The sequence below is a fragment of the Solea senegalensis genome, linkage group LG15 (assembly GCF_019176455.1).
Source record: "Solea senegalensis isolate Sse05_10M linkage group LG15, IFAPA_SoseM_1, whole genome shotgun sequence".
NCBI lineage: Eukaryota > Metazoa > Chordata > Actinopteri > Pleuronectiformes > Soleidae > Solea > Solea senegalensis.
The window spans coordinates 13,593,147-13,620,524 of record NC_058035.1 but is presented as its reverse complement, the minus strand read 5'-3'; the positions used below and the strand labels follow the sequence as shown (position 1 = coordinate 13,620,524).

Here is a 27,378-nt window from a genome sequence, read left to right as displayed (position 1 = left end):
AAGTCTGTCCTGAATAAACCTGGCAAAACACAGCAAATTATTCTTGACGTGAAATAGTAGAACAAACATGGGTTTAACCAGTATTAGGGTTCCAAGAGAGCCAGGTCAGGTTGTAGTTCAAGTGTAAAAGGTAGATCATACTTAATACACTTTTTTGTTTGTTTTGTTGTGATTTAAAAAGTGCATGCATGCATTTAAGCATCCAACCTCGAGTTAGCAGCAGGATTTCGGCCATCTGACTCCCATATCACATTGTAACTTTTATTGTGAATGATTTTCTTTAAATAAACTATTTCAGGGTTAACAAAAATTGCAATTTGTCACCTTAGAGTAATCAAGAACATTATCACACCTGTATTGTGCTTGCGTTATATAATCAAATACTTGCCAATACACAGCCCTATTAATGGGTAACAATGAGCTGACAGGAAGTTTGAGAACTCACATTAAAAAACGGAGAGACAGCGAGAACCACACAAAGATGACGAGATCTACATAAAAGACAAAGTTATGTAATCTTGAATCTAGGGATATTTAGTATTTTTGTGCTTTTAAGTGCATCATTTTGCAGTGGAAGAAAGCAGTGGTTAAAGGGCTCGTACACCTGAGAATAAGTTTGGGAGTATCCACGTCATTTTTGTCGGATTGTTTCAGATTTTTATACACACGGAACCAGTGTTTGGGAGCCCTAAAAATCTACTTTTGGAGAACGGGTTCTAGAGTGAAAAATATCAACATGCCACTGTTGTGTTTTCATGCATTATTGCTTGATCAATTCACTTTGTGATATGTTTACTTTCTTTCCTCCAACAAGGCTTTATTTATTTATTTAGGTCTGCTTCTGTTGCAGTGTTACATGGCCACATACAGGCCTGGCATGTTAACTACAGCCTTTAGAGTCATTGTGGGGAAGTCATTGTAGACTCATTCGGATGAAGTCAATTTGAAACAATTCTGTGTTAATGGAATTTTGTTTCAGAACAAAAAAAAGGAAAAACAAAGTAGGGAAAGTTCTGTTTCCTTGTGGATAGGGCCAAAGATTGAGGGGTAACTCAGGCTACATCCCTGACCGGGGCCAACCCCAGAGTCCTACAAGGCAACCAACCCCCCCACCCCACCCCACCAAGGCTCTGTTAGTGCCAGGCTCTGCTCTCATCCTTGGCTTGGTTTATCACGCCATCTCACCGTTGGCATGGTGTTCCCAGCTGCCAGTCACAGTGCCCCCCCACCCCCCAGTACACAGAGGCAATAGCATGGCTGGCGCCGGGCTCAAACGGCCTGTTGTTAATAAGCAGGACCAACAGAAGCCAATGCTTGTTCTTCATTTGCCAGCGTTTTAATTATATGGACAGCGCTCCCATCAAAGCTGCATCGCTCAAGTTACGCCCTCATAGCTGAACTCTTTTTTCCCTCTGTGACTTCAGTGCTGTATTCATTAGCAGCAAACAGAGAGAAGAGAGAGAACAGACGCTGTTGTCTAAAGGGAATAGTCTCCCCCTCTATATCCAGATGGGTTATCTGTGATATAATGGGACCTCATTGTGATAGATTGGACTTTTCTGGCCAGATAACATGCTTTTATTGTATTGTAAAGAAACATCTCCATCACAGGCTTCACCTGTAAAGCTATAAATAGGCCTGGGTCAAATCGTGAGTGTAAATGACTTTGTTTGTCTTTGTGTGGCGTAGTAAACTGGGGAGGGCGACTGCATCGGAACAATTCAGACATTGTCAGGTGGGTTGTCTTTCACAGAAGAGTGTATTGATTTAGTGGGCTACAACAACCCATGAGGATTTGTAAATATAATTTGGTGAAGCAATAAAAGAGTCTAATACAGACCTTCTAAAATAAGCAGTGCCACTTGAGTCTCTACATCTGAGACTGAATTAAGTGAAGAAAGAGAACAGCACACTGATCTGACAACATAGCATAAAACAGTCAATATTTCTATAATAAACTTCCCTTTTCACTTCAAGTCTAATTAAGCACATGTGGGCTGGTGTGTGTAATGTGTATATGTATATATAAATATATATATATCTGCAACTCCAAGTGTGTATGCACGAGTGTATCTGGGAAGCTGAGGGCAGCCAAGGAGGCTCGCAGTCCCTAGTGTCAAGGGTTCCAGAGAACAGAGGCCCAATCAGTGCTGGCCCACTGGTTAATGGATGGATGGCTCCCAAAATTAATTAGCCTGACTAATGTAGTGTACACTTAATTACACTGGGCACCTTTTGATTTATAGCTGGCCAGATACACACATGCTAGTCAAAGTCAGACTAAAAAGGGAAAAATATTTACCTTCTACTGCAAATTATACGTTTCACTGTGGCAGCCTGTTGAACTTGACACAAGGAGGACTACGGTGAGGTGTCAGAGCTGACATCATATTACGATGCCTATTTTTCATCTACTGTCGCTGATCTACACACGTTCATACAACTGTCACGGTAGTGGCCGCACAAAACACACGCTCACCTGTCTTTACAACACCAATTAGTGAGTTATAATGTAATAATGTTGGAATTTCACACTCCTTTTATTTTGCTGGATGAGGTCAAAACATACATTTTGTACATGTATACAGTATAAAATTGTATACATGCGCGCTGATATCGCTGTATCTCTATACCTCTAGCTCCACTGTTATGGTTATGCACACCAAGTGACTCCGCAGTGTGAAAAATGAATGATCCATCATGTTGGCCCGTCATTACCAAGCATTTTACAGCATTCATTAAGAGTGGGGCTAGTCTGGGGCCCCACCTTTAATTTCATGCTGCTCAAGCGAGAGAAAGGACACAGGACAAAGGAAGGAAGATTGATGCCTTGGCCCAGCCCTCTGCACTTCCTGCAGACACAGACAGGGGGCGCTGATCCAAACTATTCAACAGTCAGTGAGAGGCCAGCTAGCCTAATGAAATCTGTCCATGTAGCAGCAGATCAGTCCCAATTAAAGCAGCCCCACACCATGTCATGGGGACAGTAGATCAAGTCAGCAATTAACCTTCCCGCTGGCCTCTATCAATCCTTAAATTGTAGCAGGCTGGCCAGCAGCACACAATCTCTGCAGATATTAAATTTACATTCTATTAAGTTTAATTAGGAGGGATTTTAAATATACTAGGAGTCTAGGCACGGAGCCCTGAGACTGTCATCGATACCAATGATTCACGGCCACTGGCCACCTCAAGGGAAACACACACACACACCAATATACACTTTAGAACACCTTCTAACTCAAGTTTAGGACTAAGGAACACTGTGATTGCCGTTGGTGCGAACGGGTCAACAAAGATTATTTGACCGGGCCTAATATCTGAGATTGACCCGAGAGGCTGAACGTGGTCTCCATAATGAAATGTGTAGGGGTGCGAGGAGGACAACTCTTTATTCATTCTTCACTCATGATAAATATTGGCAGATTTGGCATCCTCTCTAATGAGTTGTACCTGTAGCAACATACGATAATGTGTCTGATCATGCTGTTCATCTTAGGACATGAGGCTTAAATCAGTTTATGGAAGTGTTTATGGAAGTATAACAAAGTTACTGAATGATCTGGAACAGACTTCATGATTAGTCATAAAGGAGAAACCAAGACAGAGACGGAAATGAATAATAAACTGAAACCTCTTAGGGAGGTTAGGAGACTGCAAGGGAAGCTACACACAGGAAACTGCTTCAAAAAACATCCTCGTGAGTGCCCACAAATATACAGCCTAATATTCTTCTCAAAGTTTTTGACAGATGATTTTACAACTGAATACATTTTAATGAAGTCTGAAGATAAATACTGATGTAGGGGATGTACCTAGTACAGTATGTTGCATAGGCTGAAGACAGGTTCTGGTGTTCTATATACAGTAGTACAAATGATGCGTGAATAAAAGGGGTGTAATTCGGGTTACACTACGCACCCATCTGAGATATCAGCATCCTCACAGAGGCCTAAGAAAACGCCTAGTCGTTCTTGTCTGATTTTAATACAACAGGTCTCCAGAATAGGACAACGTGTACTCCGTTTTTATGACTATTATAAATCCCTTATTGGGCACTTGTGTTCAGGCCACATTCAAACCTGTAATAAAAGGAACAGGCAGGCAGCACATCAACAAGTGGACTGTGAAGTATCTGATTCGCCAGACAAAATGCTTCCTTTGAGGTTTCCTGTTTTATCAGCACCGATGCAAAGCATGATCAAGCCAAAGCATGATCAGACCCATGGGAGAGGAAAGACAAGGTTGTCGGGGACTGGACCACCTCCAGGCTGCTCAGCACTAGCATTAGTCTCCACGTGGCTGTGTCCTTTGTCTACCAGTCAAAGGACTGCTGAATGGGGGTCAATTGAAACCAATTCCCTCTGTCGGACACAATTAATGGGGTTGCCCAGGCTGGGCAGAAGGGGGGGGTAGCTGCAGGCCTTTGGTTACTGATCCTGCCGCACAAGCATGCCAGGAATTTGCCACCTGGAATTTGCCCAGTGACAATAACAAATCCACCCCCTTCTAAACCCACCTCCCTTTCTGTATACACATGGATACATCCTACACTACCCCCTGTCCCATCCAACCATCCAGGGGAGTGGCTAGAGTTGTCCATAGTCGAGTTGTCCACAATGGACCAGAGACAGAGGAGAAGAGAAGTGGCATAGTGTGCAGCTGGGGTTAAATGCACTGGAGTACTTTCTGATCCAGTGACTCTCAAAGTGGGGCCTGGGGGTTGATGGTTGTCCATGATTTTCTTCAAATCAAAAAGACAAGTAGGTTATTTTGCGATCATTCCGTCCACTTAACACGGGGAAAGTATCTATTCATCTACACAGCTGTTTTAAACCGTTTCCCATCGATTGAACTTGGAGAATCATGGGGAAAGCAAAAAAATGAGACTCTCAGGCAACGAGAACGAGAGCCACCCGCTCCCTCTGTCTGAATCAATCTTCAGATAAGTATGGCCGATCGATCCACCACCAGCCCATCTACAGTTAAGCACTTCACTGGATGTGCACTAATTGTCCTGTTGACATTAATTGTCATTAAAGGGCTTAAAACGACCACCCGTCCGTGAGTTACATCCTGCACCAAGGTTGCAACCCATTTGTTTATTGGTGATATCGCAGCTCTCTCTGCCACACACACAGGTCACTGTTAAATCAGACAGGTTGACCACTGCTCAGGGCGGCTTTGCATGGAGCAGTGCTGCCCATTTAATGGCACATTTCTCACAGATGACATCATTAGTCTTTTCTGTTGTCCCCATTAAACGGACAGCTATTTGGTAGAACTCATTTAATTAGAAGGAAGATGTCTGTGTGTGTGTGTGTGTGTACTTGCATGTATAGCTGTGTGAGGACCAAAAAAACACAACCATGGGAAATGAGGACAGTGTGGAAAAGTGAGAACATTTATGGGTTAAGACCAGGTTTTAGGGTCAGGGTTAAAATGAGGTCATGGTTATGACAGGGTAAGGTTAAGGGTTACGGTTAGACATTTAGTTGTGATGCTTAAGGTGTGGGTTAGGGCCTAGGGAATGCATTAGTGTCCTTGTTAAGATAGCTGTACCAGAATGGGTGTGTGTGTGTGTGTGTGTGTGTGTGTTCCCTCTGGATGTGAATAGGCAGCCAAGGTGCATATGAAAGGAGGTGGAGGTGAGAGGGGGCAGAGATGGATACATACCGATGCAAGCCTAACACATCCCTCGAAAAGGGGTTGTGACCCTTGCTGCACTGAGACAGCATTTCAGAGAGGTGGAGACACCGAGAGGCTGAGAGTACAAGCAACATGTATAGCTCTACAGATCCAAATCACCTCACCTACTTAAAGGCTTTCCTTTCAACTAAATGCATCCATATGATAATTTACTGTACGGCGAGACTGCAAAATGGAAGCGATATAAAACCACCATATTACCTACAACGTCATATTGGGGACTTGTAATATATGCCAGGTGACATTTAATTGGAATAGCTGACTTCTGAATGGCCTCAGTGTTTGCACATCTGCTGCTGTAGATTCTGTACTTGGATTTATTATCTCTGCACCATCACTCTTCACATGATCCGTGGCTTAATGTGACCCAATTACAGAACCAAAATCAGATGTCCTGTACAAACTTTGAGGCACTCAAGCAATGTCCCTGATTGATTGCTGAGTAAAAGCATGTGATGACCAGCCCACTTCGTTGGGTGTTCCAGAGGGGATGCTGATTTACTACACCTCTAGTGGCTGGATGTCGACACTACAAAGGTTTGTTGTGGAGTACCACACAGAGTGAGGTCCTTCCTAAGTCATTTGAGCAAAACCCTGCCATTCAGAAAGCTTTCCCTCCTCTTCCCTTCTCCCATGAATGGGACCATGATTGAAATGAACAATGCCCACACCTTGAACAGGCCCACTGATTCGAGGGCCATTGTGCTGGAAAAGGAGAGAGAGGATCGGCCAACAAGTGGCTCTCCCACTCTCTTATCATAGGACTACCCTGTCTGTGGTGGGCCTTTACGGCTTGTGATGCCACTAACCCCCCATCACTTCATGAAGAATGCTGAATGACTGCGCTACCTTGGCTTTCACTGGCCTCATTTGCACCAGGAGAGGAGGAGGAGAAGGAGGAAGAAGACAGAGAGGAGGGAGAGAGCAAGAGAGGAAGAGAGAGAGAAAGAGCTGTGAATGGCACCATAACATAACAATGCACTTGGAGGCTCAGTTGGCAAACACAGCTGGGCCAGCCACAGTGAAGCATTTAATGAGTCATAACTCTTAAGGGACAGGGGGCTACTAAAACCACTTTTACTATATTGCAGTCTCTCTCTAATACACACAAACACACAAACACTTTTTATGGCCGAGTCTAAAAGTACGTAACTGCACATGTATATAGAAGAATTCAGATGTGTATACATTTTCCCGTGTTGCACACATAATAATCGACACTAGTCAACTTCAATTTGAAATTCATCAGGAATAATAAAAGAAAAAAGCACTCACCTCAATAACCTGCTTGGAGTCCAACCTGAAGTTAAAGTCCCCAAAGACAAAATATGGCAACCTCTCATACCGCTGGTCTGTGATCCTGCAAAACATTAGAAATCACTAATCAATGACAGTGTTTTTAAACAATCATCACCACAGCATTGTTGGGTTCTGGCAGCCTCAGTGCACCAGAAAACATGTTCATTGATTAAAACAACCTCACCATTAGCTGTCAAAGACTTTTTAAGATGTCATGATCCCCCCCCTAACCTCAGAGTGTGGGATTCATGAGGGTCACAGCACCACCTAGTGGTCTGCATATTATGATTAGAGGCATTTTCACTTCTGCAGAGCTGAGAGAAAGACTCTCTCTGTCAAGCATCTCAACATCTGTTTTCCTTTTTAAACACACGGTTCATGATTTAGAAAATAACACAAATAATATGGATGAAATAACGGGGCAGATGGGGGAAAATGACACATGTAATGTGAAAAACAGAAAAGCATGAGATGAGAATTTATTGGTGCACAGATGTAAAGGATTTATGGCCATTGCAAAAGTCTGAATTTCTGAAAATAACTTGTGAACAGCTGTCCGTGTTTAACATCAGAAAACGACGTATCAAAGTTATCTGGCGACATGTCGAACATGCTTGCAGTTTCCCACATATGCAACTTTTAATGCACCACATCATATTCATCCTTTAGCACTTGCTGGGGTACAAGCTTGTGGATGTCTCGCTCTGCGTGCTGCAACTTCAAATAAACGTGTATTTAATTGTAAAAAATGTGAATTCTCAGCTGACACCGCCACTAAAATGAGTAAAACGTGTTCATTCCCTTTGGTGGAAAAGAAAATTGACTTTGCTGGATTGATCAAAGGAAGAAAACGGCCGGCCCAGACCCTCTGACTCTCTAGATTAGTTCATGAGCTTATGGGTTTAGACCTCCACTCTAAAACAGACAGCAACAGGCTCAGTACGACCGTCACTAGAGTGGCTACAGTCTGAGCTCATTTGAGTGTCAAATGTTTTTTGGTTTTTTTAATAACAGTGAATATACATATGTATTTCTTTTTAAGTCTCGACAGTTGCCGAGAATTTATCGAGTATGAAGTCGTGAACTATTTCCAAAACCTCGAGAACTTCGCCACAGCTCCGGCATCCAAGTGCTTAAAAAAAACCACACACACCTAAGTGACATATAATTAACTCCTTTGCCTCATCACTTGCTTAAGAGTGGCTCTCCTACAGAGCAGAGATACAAAAATAAGGTGGATGTAGCACAGCCATTTAATTAATGATTCAGGATGCTTGGCTCGCCATCTCCACTAATCGCGCAGATAAATCTCACGGTGGACTTCCCAGGCCCTGATAACAATATATTTATGGGGCTGTAAAGAGAGGAGAAGCTTCTTCTTAGTGGTGGGTCTCGGCTCTGGCCGGCTGCCGTAAAAGCACGGCCACTTCTTCTCACGCAGGCCGAGTGAAAGAGAGAGAACAGCACGGAGGCAAAGGTGACAGGAGTAGGAATGCAGTCAATGCAGCTATTATATTAAATAGAGAGTATGTCATTTTGACATTGTGTTATATTAAACTGAAACTGGATCTTTCTAGTCAATGAGTTTTTCAAGAGGGGTCACCATGAGGGCTGACTTATTTTTCGCCGATTAAATAATTAAATTTATTGACTTATTGTTTGAGCTCAGATGTTTTTTTGGCAGAGAGAGAGTGAGAGAGAGAGAGAGAGGGAGAGAGAGAGAGAGAGAGAGAGGGAGAGAGAGGGAGAGAGAGAATGACTGTTGCAATGGCCGTATCATGAGACGCTCATGTTAACAGACTGTGATGAGATACAGGACTGTCTGCGCAAGAGAAATGTTGGTGACCCGATTGACCATAGGTGTGTCTATGGATGATTGAGGACATGTGGTGCTGATGACACTCAGTATATATCATGTGGGCTGTCGCAGCCTTTCAGGCTACGTGAACATGATGGAGTCACCACCAACCGGCACACAGCCTGTTTCAGTCGCTCCAGCACTTTCCCATTGTTTTACTTTATTCTTTGCCTCTTTTTTATATTTTTTTTAATATATATACATATATAAAAATACTTTTTTTGTAATATTTTGTACTTTCTTTCTGCAACCACAACATTTCCTCCGAGATGAACGTATTCTGATTCTGATTACATAGAAGGTGCTGATTCCCAAAGTATCACACCAAAACATAACATCGCTGAGGACAGTGAAGAAAATTAGAGTTAGAAAATAAGATCCTTAATTTACCTGAGTGCACCTTCACTGTAATTTAATTACAAACTCTGAGACCAACATATGCTTAAAAATAAGGATTTTTTTTCACATGCAGCACATCATTTTTGAAGTTGTTTATAATGATATCAAAGCAAGTCAACTGCCTGCATGGCCACTGATTCATATTTAACCACAGTTAAAAGGATTACATTAAATTCATCTATACTACTAGAACTGCATAAGTGTACAGTGTGTGCATGTGTGAGATAGTAGCAGCAGCTCGTTAATACTCTCAAACTAGCACTGATGTCATTGATGACTTCACATTCTGGTGCTAAGAGACTCCGCTCTATTTAAACAGGGTTAGTGGCCAGTTTATCCTGTAAGGCTGAATGGAAAGGGCAGTAAAATGGCGACACATACACGTCATCGCAGTTGTTCCTGGTGTGGGAACTTGTGAATTCCCTGTGCTAATAGAGAATTTACCACGTCTGCTGTTATGAGACCATAACAAAAGCCAAAAGTGCACGGTACAAGTACAAATCTTGTTTTTCTTTCTAGAAACCCGTGTCGGTCAGATGATAGCACAAAAAAGAAGTGGGGACGCTGAAAGAAGAAAGTAGTAAGGCTCGTCTACGGCTCTTTCTCCTCTCATCCTGTAGCTTTATTTCACTAACAGCCATGTCTAATACCCGCATCCTGGCTGTTTTGTCTGTTGCTCCAAGGTTTCAGCCACAGGTCAAAAGGTAACAATATGTTTACATGATCATTTACTAAAGCACCCATGGTGACCCGCTGGTGTGAAAGTTGACTTTTTACTTGGCCTTTGTGGGGGCAACGAAGAATTGCAACATTACTTACAGCTAGTAGGATTGAAAGAGGCTTGAGGGTGGGGGGTCCCTGGCGTGGAGGCCCCCCCACGCTGACCCTCACCCTCGGCGGGGGCCCCCATTAGCCTCGTCATCGCAGTTCATTCAGGCAAACTGTTACAGTGTCAGTGACATTCTCCCACAAAGACGCACTCCTTTACACAGTCTATAAACATGCTTTCTCCTGGCCAATTCATCGCGCAGTGACACCCCTGAAAGAGGCTCTTCACAAGGGCCGTTCTCACTGAGGTTTGGGCTGGGGCCTTCGTCGGGCCTTCCTAGGGGCCACACAAAGACAGGGGTCAGACACTAATTTATAATGGCCCCCAGCTCTGCTCCCATGCTCCTTTAACTACCCGCACAATGCAACCACAGCACAATCTCTCTCTGCCATCCTACTACCCCCCCCAACACAAAAACATACTGTCAGAGAAGGGAACAAACATGCAAAACTGAGAACATCCAAGTCTCACTGACGACACCCATGTGTGGCTCAGTCCAGCCAGGTTTTAAATCTTTTTGTCCTTCACACCAGCCTGAATCCCTCTCTGACTTCTGGCCAGATTATAAGCCGTGACTGACAGCTAAACTGAGCCATAATAGACAGTCTATATGGGATTATGAGGGTGCAACTGGGGGCCATGTCATGATTATATTGACAAGATGACTTACCATAAGTTAGCCAGTCAGATTCGACTTTGCACACAATAGCTGGGCTGAACGAAGTCATCCATTGTAAGTAAATGTTGAGAATATGGGAGAATGTTAACATTGTGAAGAATGTGCTGGGCGACGTCTTTTTGAATAGGCCCAGGGTTGCCAGTGACAGGACCTTTGACACCTCAGGACAGGCTTGTCCTCATCCTCCGTTAGCACCCGAGCTTCTCAGTAACGCCCATCCCAACAAGAACGGCCCACAGGGAGATGTGGTGACGAGGATGTTGCAGCGGTCACACAGAGGTTAACAAATAAATCGGCTCAAACTAACAGCCCTGTCAGCACACGGTCAGACATGGAGGGCGTCTCTGCAGAAAAGTAGAATCATCTTACGGAATAATTGCAGCAGAACATCGAATGTACAGTGTATGTCGCTGAGAATGATCTACTCTCTGCTGCATGATGCGGTTTGGAGATTGCAATCTATTGTATACGGCAATTGTATACAATTATGTATACTGGAACACAACAGATTTTTCCTTGGCGTCCATTCTTGATTGTTTATCTTGATGATAAAATGCAGGGGGCCGAATAAGTTTAAGTTATACAAACAAAGATGAGGAGCCAACTTTGACCAAAACCTTAATTAATACCTCAATCTTGGACACACAAATTATCCTGAAATTAGCTTGGATTAAAGGAAGACCATTGACACCATTCCCATTGCCCTTTTTTTTTTTTTTTACACTCATGGTTTGATTTGTGATGTCATGGATAAAATCTGGAATCTGGAGAAGAGAATTATGCTAAATACTGTCCCAAGTATTGAAAAGTAAGGATCACTACAAACATGAATGATAAAGGCAGCTGAAATCTCTGGCCACAATAGAGCAGAAGAAGAAGAAATTAGCATGTTCACCTGCGTGTTAGTTTCCCAGTGATGCCAATCAGAGCCAAAGCTGATAAAAACCTGCATGTACTGCAGAGTAAAAACTGAGTATAAAGTGGGAATGGGGTATAATAGGATATTACATTTCTTTTTAACTGTAAGGTTTAATTGGAGTTTTATTGTACACTTTTTTTGCCAAGGATTTTTAAACATACAGTGTATGCTTGCATGAAAACAAGCACACAGAGTCTAATACATTCATTTGGGCTTTAAGGAGGATCTCCAATGTGATTATCCAGTCCTCCCTCTTGCGGCTCAACATGTCTATTGGCTGGAAACTAGCCGTCTTTTCTCTCCTCTTTCAGTCTGTTGTTCTGGGAAAAGCCAAAAGGGAAACATTTAGATTGGAGGGGTCTTTGAGATGCTGTGACAGTTGACTGATGACCGTCCATAAAATGACAAAGCATCGCTGTGTGGTGGCCAGTGCAGCCCACTGCCTCCTCATGGGAAACTAATTGCTTTGAATTGTTAACGGCAACATTATTTTTCTGCCAATCATTGCTTTTCAATGCACCGAAAATGAGCATGAAACAAGTCTTTTCAGCGAACAAAACAGTTAAATGTTCCCAATGTTGATCAAATTAACTTCAGCACTGTGACAATGGACTATATTTGTGTGAAAATAATGGCGCGTCACAAAGGACGCCTTTATGCCAGGATTTCACAGTTGTAATGTAAAACTGTTCTCCCCTGAACCGGACCAGCCGCCATGAATGGAAGTTGAAAAAAGAAACAAACGCCAACACACAAAAGGGATTTTTGTCAAGGAGGAGGGAGGAAAAAAAAAAAAACCTGTTGATTTTATCTCATGCTATCATTTCATACTATAATTTCATGGGCTCATTTAGCAGCCTTGTTTTTCCCCTGCTCAAAGGAGGTCAGTGTTTTCAGCATCACTTTGATCACACAGGCTGTCTTAGTCAGAAATAAGTGAATCAGCATGATCACTTATCTTCAGTATCGTGTCCATTCACGGTAGAATGTCCAAATGTAATTATATATTTAGGTGACATCCTTAAAAGCATCAAGCGAAATGTGTAGTTTCCTGATTACAGTCAGCGCACACAATTTATTTATTTATTTAACTTTTTAATGCGCATGGCAACTAAACTTGAACATAAACCTCCACATAATTATAAAACAATGATCTGTACATCAAGGCTTAGCTGAGTCAACAAGGTAAATGATGCTTGATGCAGCACCCTGAGCACAAATGTTCATTTTCAAAGGACAGGAAAACAAGCAGGCAATGCATTTCAAGCAGGGCCTTGCTTTGCTCTCATGGAAGTGGGCCACTCCAAGCTTTAGAGCAGCGCTTTTTTGATGTGACTCAATAGTGAGGTCTGGCTGGCTAAACGCTGTTCCTTCTCAGCATTGTTCCCTAGAGGCCTTGAAGCACTTTGGAGATAAACACCGTTTAGCAGTTAAAAGGGCCACAGAGGAAAAGGCTTATCAGATGTGTTCTCAATGGGCTGCAAGCTGCATTATTAGGACTGGGCCCCAGATAAGACACAGACTGAAGTTTGATACCCAGCAGCAGAGCTCAGTCCCCAGCACTGTTGTGTGATCAGCTCCTGTGCCGGCTGCCTCATGGATCTCAGCTGGTGGTGTGTTCAACAGCACCCCTCCCCTCCCCTCCTCTCCTATTCCGCAATGAGAGATTAGAGCTCAGAGAAGGAGAGAGAGGCGAGAAGAGGGAAGGAGGGGGGAGTTTGGCTTTAGATATTCCCCCTGTCCCCTTTCCTGCTCTGTTTTCTGGGGGTAGGAGTCAGAGTTAGGACAATGGCCAAAAAGATGGTTCCCAACCAGCCGCTGAATGGGAACACTGTTGGTGGTAGCGCTTCATTCAAAGCCCGGCCCGGGCATATTGTCCTCCGAGATCGGCAGAGGAGAATGGAGTTTGCTGGTGGCTGCCAAAAGGTTAGCAGCCTCTGTGAAAGGACCGACCCATTATTCACTGCCCTTTACAGAGCCCAAGCACCCTTTGTGCTCCTCCTCCCTTCCCTCTGCACCGCCAGCTTTTTCTCACTTCGGTGCTCCGGATCTACACTCGACAGTTTCCCCCAAAGTGAGTGACTGAGGCGCGATGCCCCACTAACCCACCCCTCTACCCCTAGCGAGGAATACCAGGATAGCCAGAGCATATAGCGACCACCCCACCACAACCACCTTGCCTCACAGCACTCTCCTCTCATCCCTACCCCAGTCAAAGAAAAAAAACTTTTAAATGATATGGCCCAGAACTAACACCAAGGTTACCATGTCAACACAAGGGGATTTAGATAGAGGGAACGTGGCAACTACCACTTAGCCAACACTATTTTCGAGTCAAATCCCTTCAGCCCTCAATGAAAACTCAGAGATTCTGCTATTAGGTGGGAACCTTTGCAAATAAATCAACTGCAAAAGCATGATGAAAGCAGAGGAAATGCAATGAAAACACTTAAATACAAGTAACAACAGAGGGCCTTTTCAAACTTCACGATGCCTGTAAATCCAGGTAAGTTACAGCGTAATAAAAACAGCAAAAGCTGCCATATTCTTAAAACACTCCCACTTCCCTGTCCATTAAAGGCGGACCAATCTTTCATCAAATCAAGAATGAAGCGCAGGTAAAATATGACCTCATAGACAATACTTTAAAAAGTGGCCCATAATTCATGCACACGAGAGCCCGGAGATAATGTATGCCACCCATATGCATGTAGTTATTCAAAGTCATGACGACGGAGAGCCATTCCTGCATTCTGATGCCGTTTGAATGGGAGGTCACCTGCCGCGAGACAGGTACAAGGCTTTTATTCAGTGTAAGCATGGCCAGGTGGGGAGCACGGGTTGCACCATGTACTCTATCATTCTGCTCTGCTGCAAATGGATATCCCATAAATCACATTACCATGGCCTATGAATGGAGAGCCTGGCCCGTTGAAGCCCGTACAAAAGGCTGTGTTTACTCAGCGCGGGCTGAAGAACGCTTTAATATTACTAGTACCTACTTACCTTTGCCAGTGTAATAAAACATGTTTAATTCATTCAAAGAGTTGAGCCTCCTGGGAGGCCACATGTGCATAATGGTTAAGTGTCAAACATATTGATCAAGGGTATGGTTGTAAAATTGGGTCTGATGTTGGTGCTATGAGAAACAGTCAAAAAAAAATCGGCAGTTAATTTAATTGATATCAGCAAATTGAACTTAACGGTCCACCGTGTAAGAACTAGACACTCCTTCGGTTCCCAAGAGGTAAAGGGTGACCTTTGCACGCTTTAGCAACTCTCTCCAAGCCAGTCGCGTCTCTTCCAGTCTCTCATTCGTATGGTGAAGTGCATCAACATACCTGGCTGCTGTAATCACATGGTGCCACAAGATGCTGGCCACTATAAAGCAAGGCCCTTGCTCAAAGTACATATAAAATGTTTTAAGGCCACAAAAGCCAAACAAATTCTTATTCAAAAGCAATTATACTCTTAAACAAACACATTAATGGATATAATACATTCCATTTCGTCCCATAAACCCTCCTAACTGTTACACGTGTGACCTTTAAATGGATGGAATTTAAGGATATCTCTTCTGGGATGCATTAATGTGCTCAGGGAAAAAAAAGTTGTCTTCTTCTTCTAATAATAAATTCCGACAGGCTGTAGAGGTGTCATCCACTGCCCTCCACAGGAAATAAATAATCTGTGACTTTATACATTTAATGCAAATCTAACACTTTTTGAGTTATTTTTCTGTAAACCAAAATGTTCAAATTTAATGTCAATTCTTGGGTACCAACCTATACAGTATATCCTGCATCATTCCACACTTGCCAGTAGTACAGCAAAACATGAATATGAATTCATGTGATTACACCACAAAAACAGAAAATGCTGGAAAGTAAGAAGGCAATAAATGGTGAGCCAGAAAAAGAACAGATGAAAGAGACTTGGGTGTTCACAGAGCGTGCTGTTAGTAAGATCCCCTTCCTCTACAGACAGACGTAATCCCGCAGGTCTAGGTCTGAATCCCATGCACCAAACCCCTACACTGTTCAGTCACACACACACGTCGAGAACAAGATAAATACAGGTTTTATCATGTGGGACAAAACTTAAAATGTGTGACTAGTATCTGATGACTTCTGTCGATTGTATTCCTGGGCTATGCTTGCGTGTAATAATAATAGTTTCCTTTCTTCTATTTTTGTTTTAATTTTACACACTTACACTGCCTATTCAACCTTTTGCTGAGCAGGAACCAAGCAAGCAATGATTACCTTTCAAATGCAGTAACAAAAAAAAATGCAGATCACTGAGGTAGGTAAGAGTGTAAGAACAGTGGAGTGTGTGTGTGTGTGTGTGTGTGTGTGTGTGTGTGTGTGTGTGTGTGTGTGTGTAGTACCTGTCTAAAACATATCCCAGTGCCTTCTGCCTGGTCCCAGAGTAGACTGAGGGACTTTTCTCCCAGGCCACCAGGTTGGACGCATCATGGAAAAGGTGAATGTTGACCAGATCAAAGGCACTGGGGTGAAAACAAAAACACATTTTCACTTGAGTGTCTTCTCCCACAGCATCATATATATATATATACAACACGGTATCAAATATTTACAGTTAAAGGATAAAATCAAATCTAGAAAGACTCTTAATTACTCCTGGGAATAACTACTTCTCAGCCCAGGCTGGTGAGGGACGGCATTTACCACTGCATACATTAATCTGTTTTCCTTGTCAGGGAAGAGCAAGATATCTCAATGTACAGTGATGAACGCTGCTGCTGCTGCTGCTGCTGCTGATCCTATCAATCTGCGGGTATTTTGTTAGCTTCATGTTCAGCAGAGGGGACACAGAGGAATTGGTCTTATCTCAAAAGGGGTTTACTCTGCAGTGACATCCTGAACAAATGAATACATGCATGGCTTTTGCTATCTCTGTCTATCCCATCTCTGATCTGATCTCTCTATTTTTCACCAGTCTCTCTCTCTCTCTCCCTCACTCCCCTGTTGCTCTTGTCAAACGTCATGCCCCTATTAAATGCTTACCGTTTCAGCTCTTTAGTTCTCATGTCATCCCTCTATTAGATCACTATCTCAGTCTTCCAACCCCCAGCCACCTTCCCCTCCCATCCCCCTGCTGCTCTGCTCACTGGAAGCCCGCGTTTGTATTCACCCCATACAGGTTCAACGGCATGTAATGTTTTTTGTCATCTGTCATATGCAACCGCTTGACTAACGCGATTATGTATAATCAAATCCCTGCTTGCTGCTGCTGCGGTGGCACGCTGTCCGGAGACGATCCAGAGGAGCAAGTCACTCTCTCTGTCTGAGCTGCCTGCGATAACCACACACACACACACACACACACGGCCAGATATGACTCACATGGTTAGATCTTCATCTCTAATCACAATGATACAGTTGTAATGATTCAAGGTTGAACAGAGATGAGGAAGGAAGTGTCAGTGAAATGACTTATTAATAAAACTCACCAGTCAGCCAGGGCCCATCGAGTTCTGATGAATCCCTTTCTGGACCACTTACACTGCAGAACAGAGAGACTCAATTTAGCATGACAATGGCAGACTTTGACATTACCGAGGCATCGCTTGTCATCATGAGGCAAATTAAAGCAACAATGTCAAGTGATTTATGGGACAGTTGTAACGGTGTCCACTACTTGAGAGCACAATTTCACGTTTTCCATAAAAAATTATTTCAATAATTTTCATTTCGCATATTACAAAGGTTGTAATGACATGAAACGTACAGAATCACAAGAAAGTATATCCTAACGAACTAAGTTTTAGTTAGAAACAGTTATGTACACGTATGCAAGGGTTTTGAGAAACCTCTTCAAAGTTCTTTAAATTAGCCAATATGATGCTGTACTTTCATTTCACTACATTGGAACAGTGACAGTTTATGATGCATTCTTACAGGAAAAAAATGGGCAAATTAGAAGAAGAACAGATGAAAACAAATTTGGACTGCCCACGCACAACATTGTGATGTATTCATCCACAAAAATAACAGACTTTAGAACAGAATTTGGACATATTAGTGAGTCATTTGAATGCCATTTACAAAGTATAACGTAGAATTCAGGTCTTGAAGATATACAACTAAACACCTGCAAATTAATGAATAATGGGAAAAAAGTTGTTTGGCAGTCTACATTAGTTAGTGGCCTATACTTTAAATTCAGTGCACAAAAATGTCTCTAAAATCTAATCTTTTAATAATATAATATAATATAATATAATATAATATAATATAATATAATATAATATAATATAATATAATATAATATAATAATAAAGACAAATGCAGCCCAAGATATACGCATCATAAAAAGTATAAAAGTCTAGTGTAGACATGTTGAATGAGGCTGCTTTATCAGATCCCACCAACCTCTACTTAAGTCCAAAGATCTTTCTCAAACAGCACATGATTCACCATGAAGCTGGTTATTAAATGAGAGACAAATTGATGTTGTGAGTGTTCTCATTCAGAATAGATAAATACGTCTCTCCCCCAGCCTCTCGCTCTCGTTCAGTCTATCTCTCGGTGCATCTCTCTGATACTCCTGATGGGGAGTTAACTGCACTGATGGATAAACTAATTATGGGCCAGGTCACATAATTACAAATTGACTAATTTTATTTAAAAAAAAACTCATATGCAAATTAAAGGGCTAAGAGGTATTTGATTGTGCCTCACATCCTTCAATCTGCATTAGTACAAGATTAACTGTATCAAATTGAATTACATTAGCATACTTGAATTAATCCATACTGCCTCAGCAGGATGTATGGGCCCAATTAAAACTCGCTGTCCCAATATTGTGACTTTGAAAAGGAGCAAATGGAATTAGATCCCAAATTAGATATTACACTTGGAAAAATGTTTTTTTAAACTAACTGAATATATTAAACACAGGCCGTGAGACTAACTTCAGTGATTACATTCATGGGTTTTTCATACGTATACGGCAGCCTCCCATACTGCTTTGCTTACATGCACTGTGCTGCGTGTGTGTGTGTTCGTTGAAGTTAAGTTGAGGAGAGAGAAAGTCTCGGGGTGTTGAGGATGAGGAGGGAGACGAAGAGTTAGTGTTAAGGGGAGGGCAAACCCTGCTCAGCGCACATACAAACTCTTGACTGCAGCCAGAGACGTTTAATCTCGATTTAATTTAAAGAGCCATTAACTACAATCACAGCATTAAAATCCATCACTTCCTTGACAACCAGACCCAGATTGCCCCATTTCCTCCACGTATGACTGATCGACAACCCCCCATACACACACACACACACACACACACACACGTACGCACACGCACAGACTTCATTGCACGCTTATAAAAACGCTCACAACACACACACACGCTGTAATCATGTGGACGACCACTACAGTCAAGTGGAACAAGTATCCACATATTAAAACTACACTCTGCAATCTAGTCTTACCCAATCTAAGTGCTTTTATTTTGTAATAGGCAGCCGGTGGAGATGATTATCGCGCACAATCAATCAAAGTGCCAAAGAAGAAAAGTGTCCCTCGGTCCGGGTTGACATGATGACATCATGATTTGGTTGCCGCAGCTGATATTGCGGCAGATTTGATGACATAGATGCTGTCCGGCCACATTTAATCTCCTGCTGAGACATCATCACCCCCCCCCCAAACACACACACGACGTGTGTCCAAAAAAACAACCAATTTATCTAATTCGCTCATTCATATGCTGTGCTGTTACTTTGAAAAGGGGGAACAAAAAGAGAAAAGAAAGAGACATCACTAGATAAAAATGGATAGTGGCCTGTAATCATTTCATATATCTGGGTCTGGTGGCTATAAAGAAGTCACTGGACAGGGATGAGGGTGGGAGTCAAAGGGCAGCGGAAAAAGGGCACAAGGCTCGGGTTGACATTGGCTGACCTTCCACAGGTCAGCGATGGCGTCTCCGCCCATGACAGTGATGAACGGCAGCCACACACTGGGTCACATCCAAGGGTGTTGGGCAATACATGTACGTGCTGACCGCTAACCACGCGCACCCATATGGACACACACACACACACATACTGTAGGTAGAGACAGACAGAGAGAGAGAGAGAGAGAGGGATATGACAGACAGGGGAAAAGAGGAAAAAATCAAGATGGGACACTAAACTGCCAGGTTCACTTAAAACTTAAAACCACTACATAAAACTTCCCATTTGTGACCAATGGGAAATCACACTTGTGTAAAATGTCAGACACACACACACACAAACACACACACACACACGACCCGAGTCCTCCTCTAAAACACCCTCCCGTCACCGTTTCCCGGTCCATCCCGTTTGATTCTTTGACCTCTTATATTTAAGCTCAAAGTCTGACCCCCATAAATAATATTGTGGCTGGGTGACGCTTTGGGGTGGGGCTGAGGGGTGAGAGGAGTGCAGGACAGGGAAAGGGAAAGGAAAGGAAAGAGGGGGTTACACAAAAGCCCCATGACAGAAATGCACTGTAATAAGTAATACACACTGACTGATTTGAGCCCTGGTAGACAGTCACATTTATCCCGGGGGGGGCTATCAAATAAGACAGGGTTTCACTTCAGGTTTATATTGTATAACTGGACAGCACATTATGTGTGTGTGTGTGTATTTAAAATATTGTATAATGCTAAAAGTAAAACATCCAGAAAGCAGCTTTTTTGTTGACGCTTCTCTTTCCTGATTCTGCCAGACAGAGGAAAAGAGTGACGAAACCCTTCATTGGGCTCTGATTTCAACATTATCCCCACATTTATGAGTCGCTCTCAGTCTCGTGGCTCACGCCCGTCACCGGGAACAGCATCCGTGTCACTGGTGTCTTGTGTGGTGATAAACGCCGGGAGCATTTTACAGCCGACGCCAGTTTAAATGACTTTATCTCCTCAACGTGCGCATCGCGCCGATGAATCACGCAACGGCATTTAAATCGGGGAATATAACGGAAGTTAACTTTCATCAGGGGCAAAACTTGAAAGTAATCACGGCCCCCCGTATCACAGCTCACTACAGAGGGCACTAAAAGGCATATGAAAAGTCAATGCTTTTATAGACACGCTCCTGGTGCCAAACAACAAATAGAAACTCATATGGATGTTGATCTACAGCCTGTCGCCTATTTTCTTCCTTTCTATTTTTTTTTCCTACGGCTTGTGTAAAACAATCAATAGCAAGGGCACATTAAGGTCTGGGTCGTATACTTTATTTATATAAGGCAATGACAAATCCTTATGATGCAATGGTTTTTGGAGGCATGTACTGCTGCGCCAAACAAATAAATATATTAATGTCCACAGGGGAGATGGAGAGATTGACGGGACAACGGGAACCGACAAGCCGCCAAATCCATCACGGCGACCTCTCAGAAGAAATGTGCCCACTATTTTGTCCACTTCCCTCTTATTCAGCATTTCAATTAATGTCCCCCCGCTATTCTCCCCTTCACTCGTGGCCATAACTCACGGCGGGATTGCGAAAACAACTGACGTTTTGCATACGAAGAGGCAGTCGCTTAAATCAGAATCAAACTGGGAACAGGAAAAGTGAATCTAAAGTGACTTTAACCAATATTTTATTTCATGACGCAGAATTCCACAACTCTAACAAGCTGAAAGCCACTTAGATCAAATGGAAATGGATCTCTTTTTTTTGTTTTTTACGTTACAGTATTTTCAGACAACAGAAAATGTGTCCTTTAATTATGCATTTTGGAGCTGAAAGAGAAATAAATCAAGAGGAGATTCCTTTCAGGTAGAAAAGAGGAGCATTTTCTTGTATGAACTAACATGCATTAGCTGCCTTTCTTCTGTTTTAAGAGCAGGTGATGAAACAAACTGATTAATGAATCAACCATGGACATAACGGACACATTAATCAATAACTTCAATAACTTTCAGATCTGATCTGCACCAGGAACCCTGTGAGGATTTAAAGATGCGGGGGCACACACTTCAAGCGTCTAAACCGCCGCGGAAAATGCACTGAATGACATTTTGTTTGTGATTCGAACACAAACACAGACACACACACACACACACACACAGAGTCCTCCCACCATGATGTCATCAGCATCTGACACTTTATTAATGGCCGACCGTAAAGGTAAGACACAGGCAGGGAAACACACACATCTGTCTCCAGCCGGCCACCTTCACTGTCTGCTGCCACTCTCTCACCTTCCTCTGAGGATTCTGTCCCGACACATTGGACGAGTTTCAAATACAAGTTTTTATTCGCGCCACAAATGAGTTGCGGGCACGTAAACACGACGCCAAGCCTCTCTATTGTTTTATTTCTTCATTTTTTTTAAAATCATTTCGTTCAACTGTCAAGACCCAAAAAACTGGATCGGGACTCCTTGTGGCATCCCGTCTGGTCCCAGACCCCTGTGTAATAGGATTCCTCAAAGCTGCAGATGGATGGCAAATCTAGGCGGTTTCATCTACTAAAAGAGGGCATAAATCACGAGCGGAGGAAGCGGGGACGAGGCAGGGGTTATCACCAGTCTGCCTCCCTCATGAGAGCTTTGCATTAAAGCATTAGTGAAATTAATTCATCTTTCATAAGAGGTTTGAGCAGTATCTGTGATCTATGATAACAACCAATTTCTCACTATGGAGGGGAGGAGGAGGGAGGCGGGAGGGAAAAAAAATACTCGTCGACCCTGATAGACTACACAAATCTGCTCTTTTTAAATGGGCTAACATTATCTGGAGTGCTGCTCTCTGGAGCATCATCCCAGATTCATACCCCGGCCGGGAAAGAGGCATAAATCACGGGGCAAAACTTTTCTCATCTGCGCCCACAACACACACCTCCTTTCTCTCGACATCACTCCCCTCATCTTTCTCACCGTGCGCCGTGCCAGGTTTGTTTTGTGGTTTTCTTTGCTTGTCCTGTTAAATGCAGAACAATGCTTTGCCGTGAGCATTTTAAACGGCTCTGCGCCTCAATCAGTGTAATTGGTTTTAGATCATCTGTGGAATCAGGAAATGGGGAAGCGGAGTTGCGGGGCCTGTTTAGGTGTGTGTAAATGCATATGTTTGTGTGCATGTCGAGGGTGGTTTGTGGGGGTGGGGGCGGTCCTGCAGTGTGTGAAAGAGACGGAAATTGGGGGGAAGTGTGTGAAGGGGCCGTATCCATCTGTTTTGCATATATTTGCAGAGGCGGCCGTCGGAGCATGGTTGACAGATGAGTGGGGAGTGCAGGGATGACACACGGGCGGTCGTGGTCTTTATTACTATATCAGCACTGCTATGCTTGCGCTCAGCTCCCCCCCCACACACATACACACACACAACTCCTCCACCGCCCCCCCAATGGCACAGCACACCGCTGAAACCAGAAAAGTGAACGCAGCAGAATGAGCAGGAGGATTGCTCCATGGGACACGGCAAGAAACAACAAGGACATTCTTTTTCTCATTTCACGATTTGAATTTCGTGACTGATTTGTTTCCAAATCAGCCATGTGTCCGGCACGTTTCCTTGAAGCAGAGGGGGGAAAAAAATTGGATCGTAAAAAGAAAAACGAGAATAAGACACAGAGGAAATGAAAAAAGACAAACAAAAAAAAATCTATAAAAAGTCCAGAAAAGTTTGTCCCCATTTGTATGAATTATAATCTGAAGTTTGGCATTATTTTTTATATATTATTTAAGAGAAACTGTATGAAATCGTATTAACACATTATATGATATGCAGTACATTTTCCACCTCGCCACTCACAGATTGTGATTTATAAGAGCTACAGCATGTGTTCATTTGTCACGACCCCTGGTCAACTCTCACTGTTGACATCCGTCAGTCATTGTCTAGAGATGACCACCACCAGCACAAGTCCGTCCTATTGTGTGTGTGTGTGTGTTCATGATTGAACCCACCTCAGGAAAGTAATCCTGTGGAAACTTCTCCTTCTCCAGTGTCGGCGTGCTCTCTAGTGTCTCTGAACAGGTTTCCTTCCCCACCACTTTCTTGAATTTCTTGGCTGCAGACGGGGACGGAACAGACACAGACACACTGTTTCAAACACGGGCAGGTTCATTTTTTCGGACACCTCCAGTGTATAATTGAGAATCTCCCCCATAGCATTGAAGCTCAGTGAGAGCGACAGCCACTGTGCACTTTCCCAGACAACTGCCCCACCTGCTGGTCAGAGAGAGAAACAGCTGTATTCAAGTGGCATGTGACTCGAGTGAATAGTGACTTAACCTTATGTAAAGTGACGTACTTTGCATTTACCGTGACATTTATTGAATTTATCAAAGCTAACAAAAAACAGCTTGTTTTCCCTAAATATTCAATATCAGTTCCGAGTCTGTCAGGTAGAGCTTCTCTTTCATTTTGTACTCGCTCCGACTCTTTCAAAAACCTTTAGGATCCTCACACAACTTTTAAATAAGTGAGTTTGGGCTACATGAATAAAGCTTTCACTTGAATGAACAACAGAAGCACACATTTTATTTTAAAAACATTGTTGCAATAAAAAAAAACATGAATATGCAAGAATAAATAGAGTCACTTTATTCCACAGTTGAGTTCTGTATGGAAATCGTCTTTAAAAATAGGAATGGATGTTATTTATCAAATTCCAGCCCTGTAGGGAAATAATAACAGAACAGTTTATTTCTAAAAGTGAATGTTTCTAGCTGCATCTGCATCTTTTATATCAAGTGATGCAAGTTCACCTTCACAGAAAATAAAGTAAATAATTTCAGATTCATTTCAAACTGGCTCATTGTTACATTTTACAGAGTCAATCACATTTAACAAAGCTGCTGTTCAAGTAAATGTTTACTTCCTGTGATTCTGTTTTTAAATCATAATGTGTGTGTGTGTATGTGTGTGTACAAGGAAAGCGATCCTCTGCCGTGTTGACCCCTCCCCTGCCCTGCCCTGTCCTTCACTGGGGGTAACTGGTGCTAATGCCGACTTAGGTCTAATAGGAAGTGAGGTGCCTCCACATCTATATCCCTTCTTTAATTAGCACGGCCGCTGGACCCCGGGGCCCTCTGACACCGCACGCTGATGAGACCGCTGTAACTGTCCAATAACCCGCCACACACCATTACCGTGGGCCCGAAATCTTATGAATTAAATCCTAATATTAATAAGCATTACCATTCTGCCCCGCTCCCTTTACATTATCCTCGGAGCCAATCTTAGCTCGCTGGGTTTGATGGAAGCGGGAATTGCCTTCAAATGGTGGTGTGTGACATGCCGGGGCAGGACGTGAGGATTGCATTTCAGGACAGTGGAGGTGATGGACAGTATATGAGATGAAGTGTGTGTGAGAGAGAGGTGCTCACCTTTGAAATCAAACTGGTGGATGTTTTTCAAAGACTCGTGGATAAAGTAGAAACTTCCGAGAGCCTGAAAAAAGGGGGAGAAAAAAAACGTGTGAGTTGACAGAATCTTCCATTTCTCTTATTGATGCTTAACCTTTTCACACTGTTGATTGTTCAAACGGGGAGCTAATGTGAGAATGCTTAACTAATAAACTGAGCTGAAAGCCCAGTGCTTCACCCCGACACGCTGCCCACAGCTCCACTCAATGGGAGGCAGCAAACACTGCACACAATCAGCCACACAACAACAGGTGCAGCATGCTCCGCGTACAGTACACTCAGTGGGAGCCCATTCTCTGGCTCACAGTCCTCTAATGTGACCAGTCAACAATTTGAGCTTTCAAAGGACATATTCAGATGGACTTTTGAACGCGCAAAGATCAACTTCAATAGGCTTAAAATCTTAATTTTCCCTGTGAACAATCAGGAAACTTTCCCAGTCGGTGGACAAGCCAATCAAAGTCTGTGGGAAGAAGTAAGAGTCATGCAGAAGGGGATTTGATGCGGTTCACAGTCCACTACACTGCTTTCTGTTGCCCTCTTTACATTTAGGGCAAATGGAGGCAAAGCTCAAGCTCAATCCCTTGTGTCTTTGAGATAGCAGCTCTTTGGCTCAGGATAATTCCGAGTCTCCTTTTCCCCCCTCAGGGAATGTTAGAGTAACTTTTACAATGAAGTGCACAGTAACCAAATTAAAGCACGAGTGGATGGAGTGGGAAAAATTATGAGTTCCACATGACATGTGCTGGCAAAACCGAGGCGAAGGGTCTGATGCTGAAGTACAGAAAATGGAACTGATGGGATGTGATGAAAAGGAGGAGACACAGAAAAAAAGACCCTCATGAAGGAGGATTAAGTGTTTTCTTGTATTTTCCCGGCGAGGCCGTGGACAGACGGCTGTCTTTCCGACACGCTGCCTGGGAGAGAGTTTGGGCCCTGCCCGGCCTCTGCATTATTTATGAGTGCCGGCGCATCTTGAGATTAAACATTTGCTGATTTGTCAAAAGCACCAACATGACGTCCTGCCCATCTCCATGTCATAAAAGTTCAGCCGGAGGAAAACACTGTCGCACATTTAATTGATGAGAACGGCGGCTGGTGACCCAAACCTCCGCCATCGCGCTTTTCTCCCTCCGTCATTCCCATTCCCTGCTCTGTGGGACAACAGAGGAGGAGGAAGGCCGGCGGGTGGAGTGCTGTGGGGTGGGGCAGGGGGTGGGTTTTCATATGAGAGGGGCGTTGGGCAAACACAGACCTCAAGGTCACAGCTTCCCATTGCCGGAGTATGGCTTCCAGGAAGAACCCTGTGTGCTTATTTGTGCTCACTTGTCTTTATGTTCTCCTTCACCGTAAAATGCCAACAACAGACTTGGAGACAAAGACGGATAGGAAAACAGAGTGTGGGGGGGGGGAGAGGGGAGAGGACTGCACTATTTGTCAAAGTGGTGCCACTGTGGTAACTGCTGCTGTTTGTGTGAATATCTCAATGGGTAGTGAAATAAAAAACGACTGTGCTGAAATATGAAATGGGGGGGAGAAAAGCGAGAAATTTCTTTCAATTACTGATTAAATGGCAGCCGTGCATTTGTGTTCCTGCACAGTCACAGTATGAAGGATGAAAAGGAATTCAAGAGGCCACATTTTAGTAATGATTATTACATTAGATTAGATTATTTATCAAACTATTGGTTTCAGCTGCACAAATGAGGATTATAAAGATTCTTTTTCTTTTTTTTTTTACTATACTACAAATTGTAAAATAAAGAAATAAAAAACGTCAACTCAATAGTTCACCTTGGATTCTGTGAAATTATGACGGGAAATATATTTTGGACTTGTCAAACATAAACATTGATTCTCTGCAAAAAAAATAAAATCATAAATAATTGTAATTATTATAGATTAGTGTTTACTTCAAAGCCTGATTGCCACACAGTCTCCCTCACAGTGTTAGCTGATCCCTTTATATGACCTCAAAGCCTGAGACGATTAAAAGTAAAATTAATATGACATCAAACAAATTTGTATGAATCAATTTTCAAATAAATGATAAACAACTATGCTTAAGTGGCCATCCGTGTAATAGCAAAAATCTACTTAACCCTCAACCCTAATAAATATTTATTTGACATCGGGGTCCAGAACCGAGCAGCTCCCTCTCCTCTCCTCTGCCTCTTCCGTGCACTCTTCATAAAGAAGCTATTATATTAGCAGGGCGCAATTAATCCATTTGTCTCCTTACATGACAGGCTCAAAATATTCATTAGGGCCGCACTGCGCTGACAGGCCATGCTTATCTTTAACCAGGAG

The 27,378-nt window shown here is 43.0% G+C and overlaps 1 protein-coding gene across 2 annotated transcripts in view; it reads right to left on the bottom strand.

Annotated features, from left to right (window-relative positions):
• Positions 1 to 27,378, bottom strand: part of LOC122781674 (inositol polyphosphate-5-phosphatase A) — a 129,526-nt gene that overhangs the window by 33,845 nt on the left and 68,303 nt on the right. For both annotated transcript variants that reach the window (XM_044045589.1, XM_044045588.1), the window contains exons 5-9: positions 25,030 to 25,093; positions 23,605 to 23,708; positions 17,169 to 17,221; positions 16,083 to 16,202; positions 6,985 to 7,069 (exon numbers count right to left, since the gene is read on the bottom strand). In XM_044045589.1, coding sequence (XP_043901524.1) covers positions 6,985 to 7,069; positions 16,083 to 16,202; positions 17,169 to 17,221; positions 23,605 to 23,708; positions 25,030 to 25,093 — 426 coding nt within the window. The remainder of the gene's footprint in view (positions 1 to 6,984; positions 7,070 to 16,082; positions 16,203 to 17,168; positions 17,222 to 23,604; positions 23,709 to 25,029; positions 25,094 to 27,378) is intronic.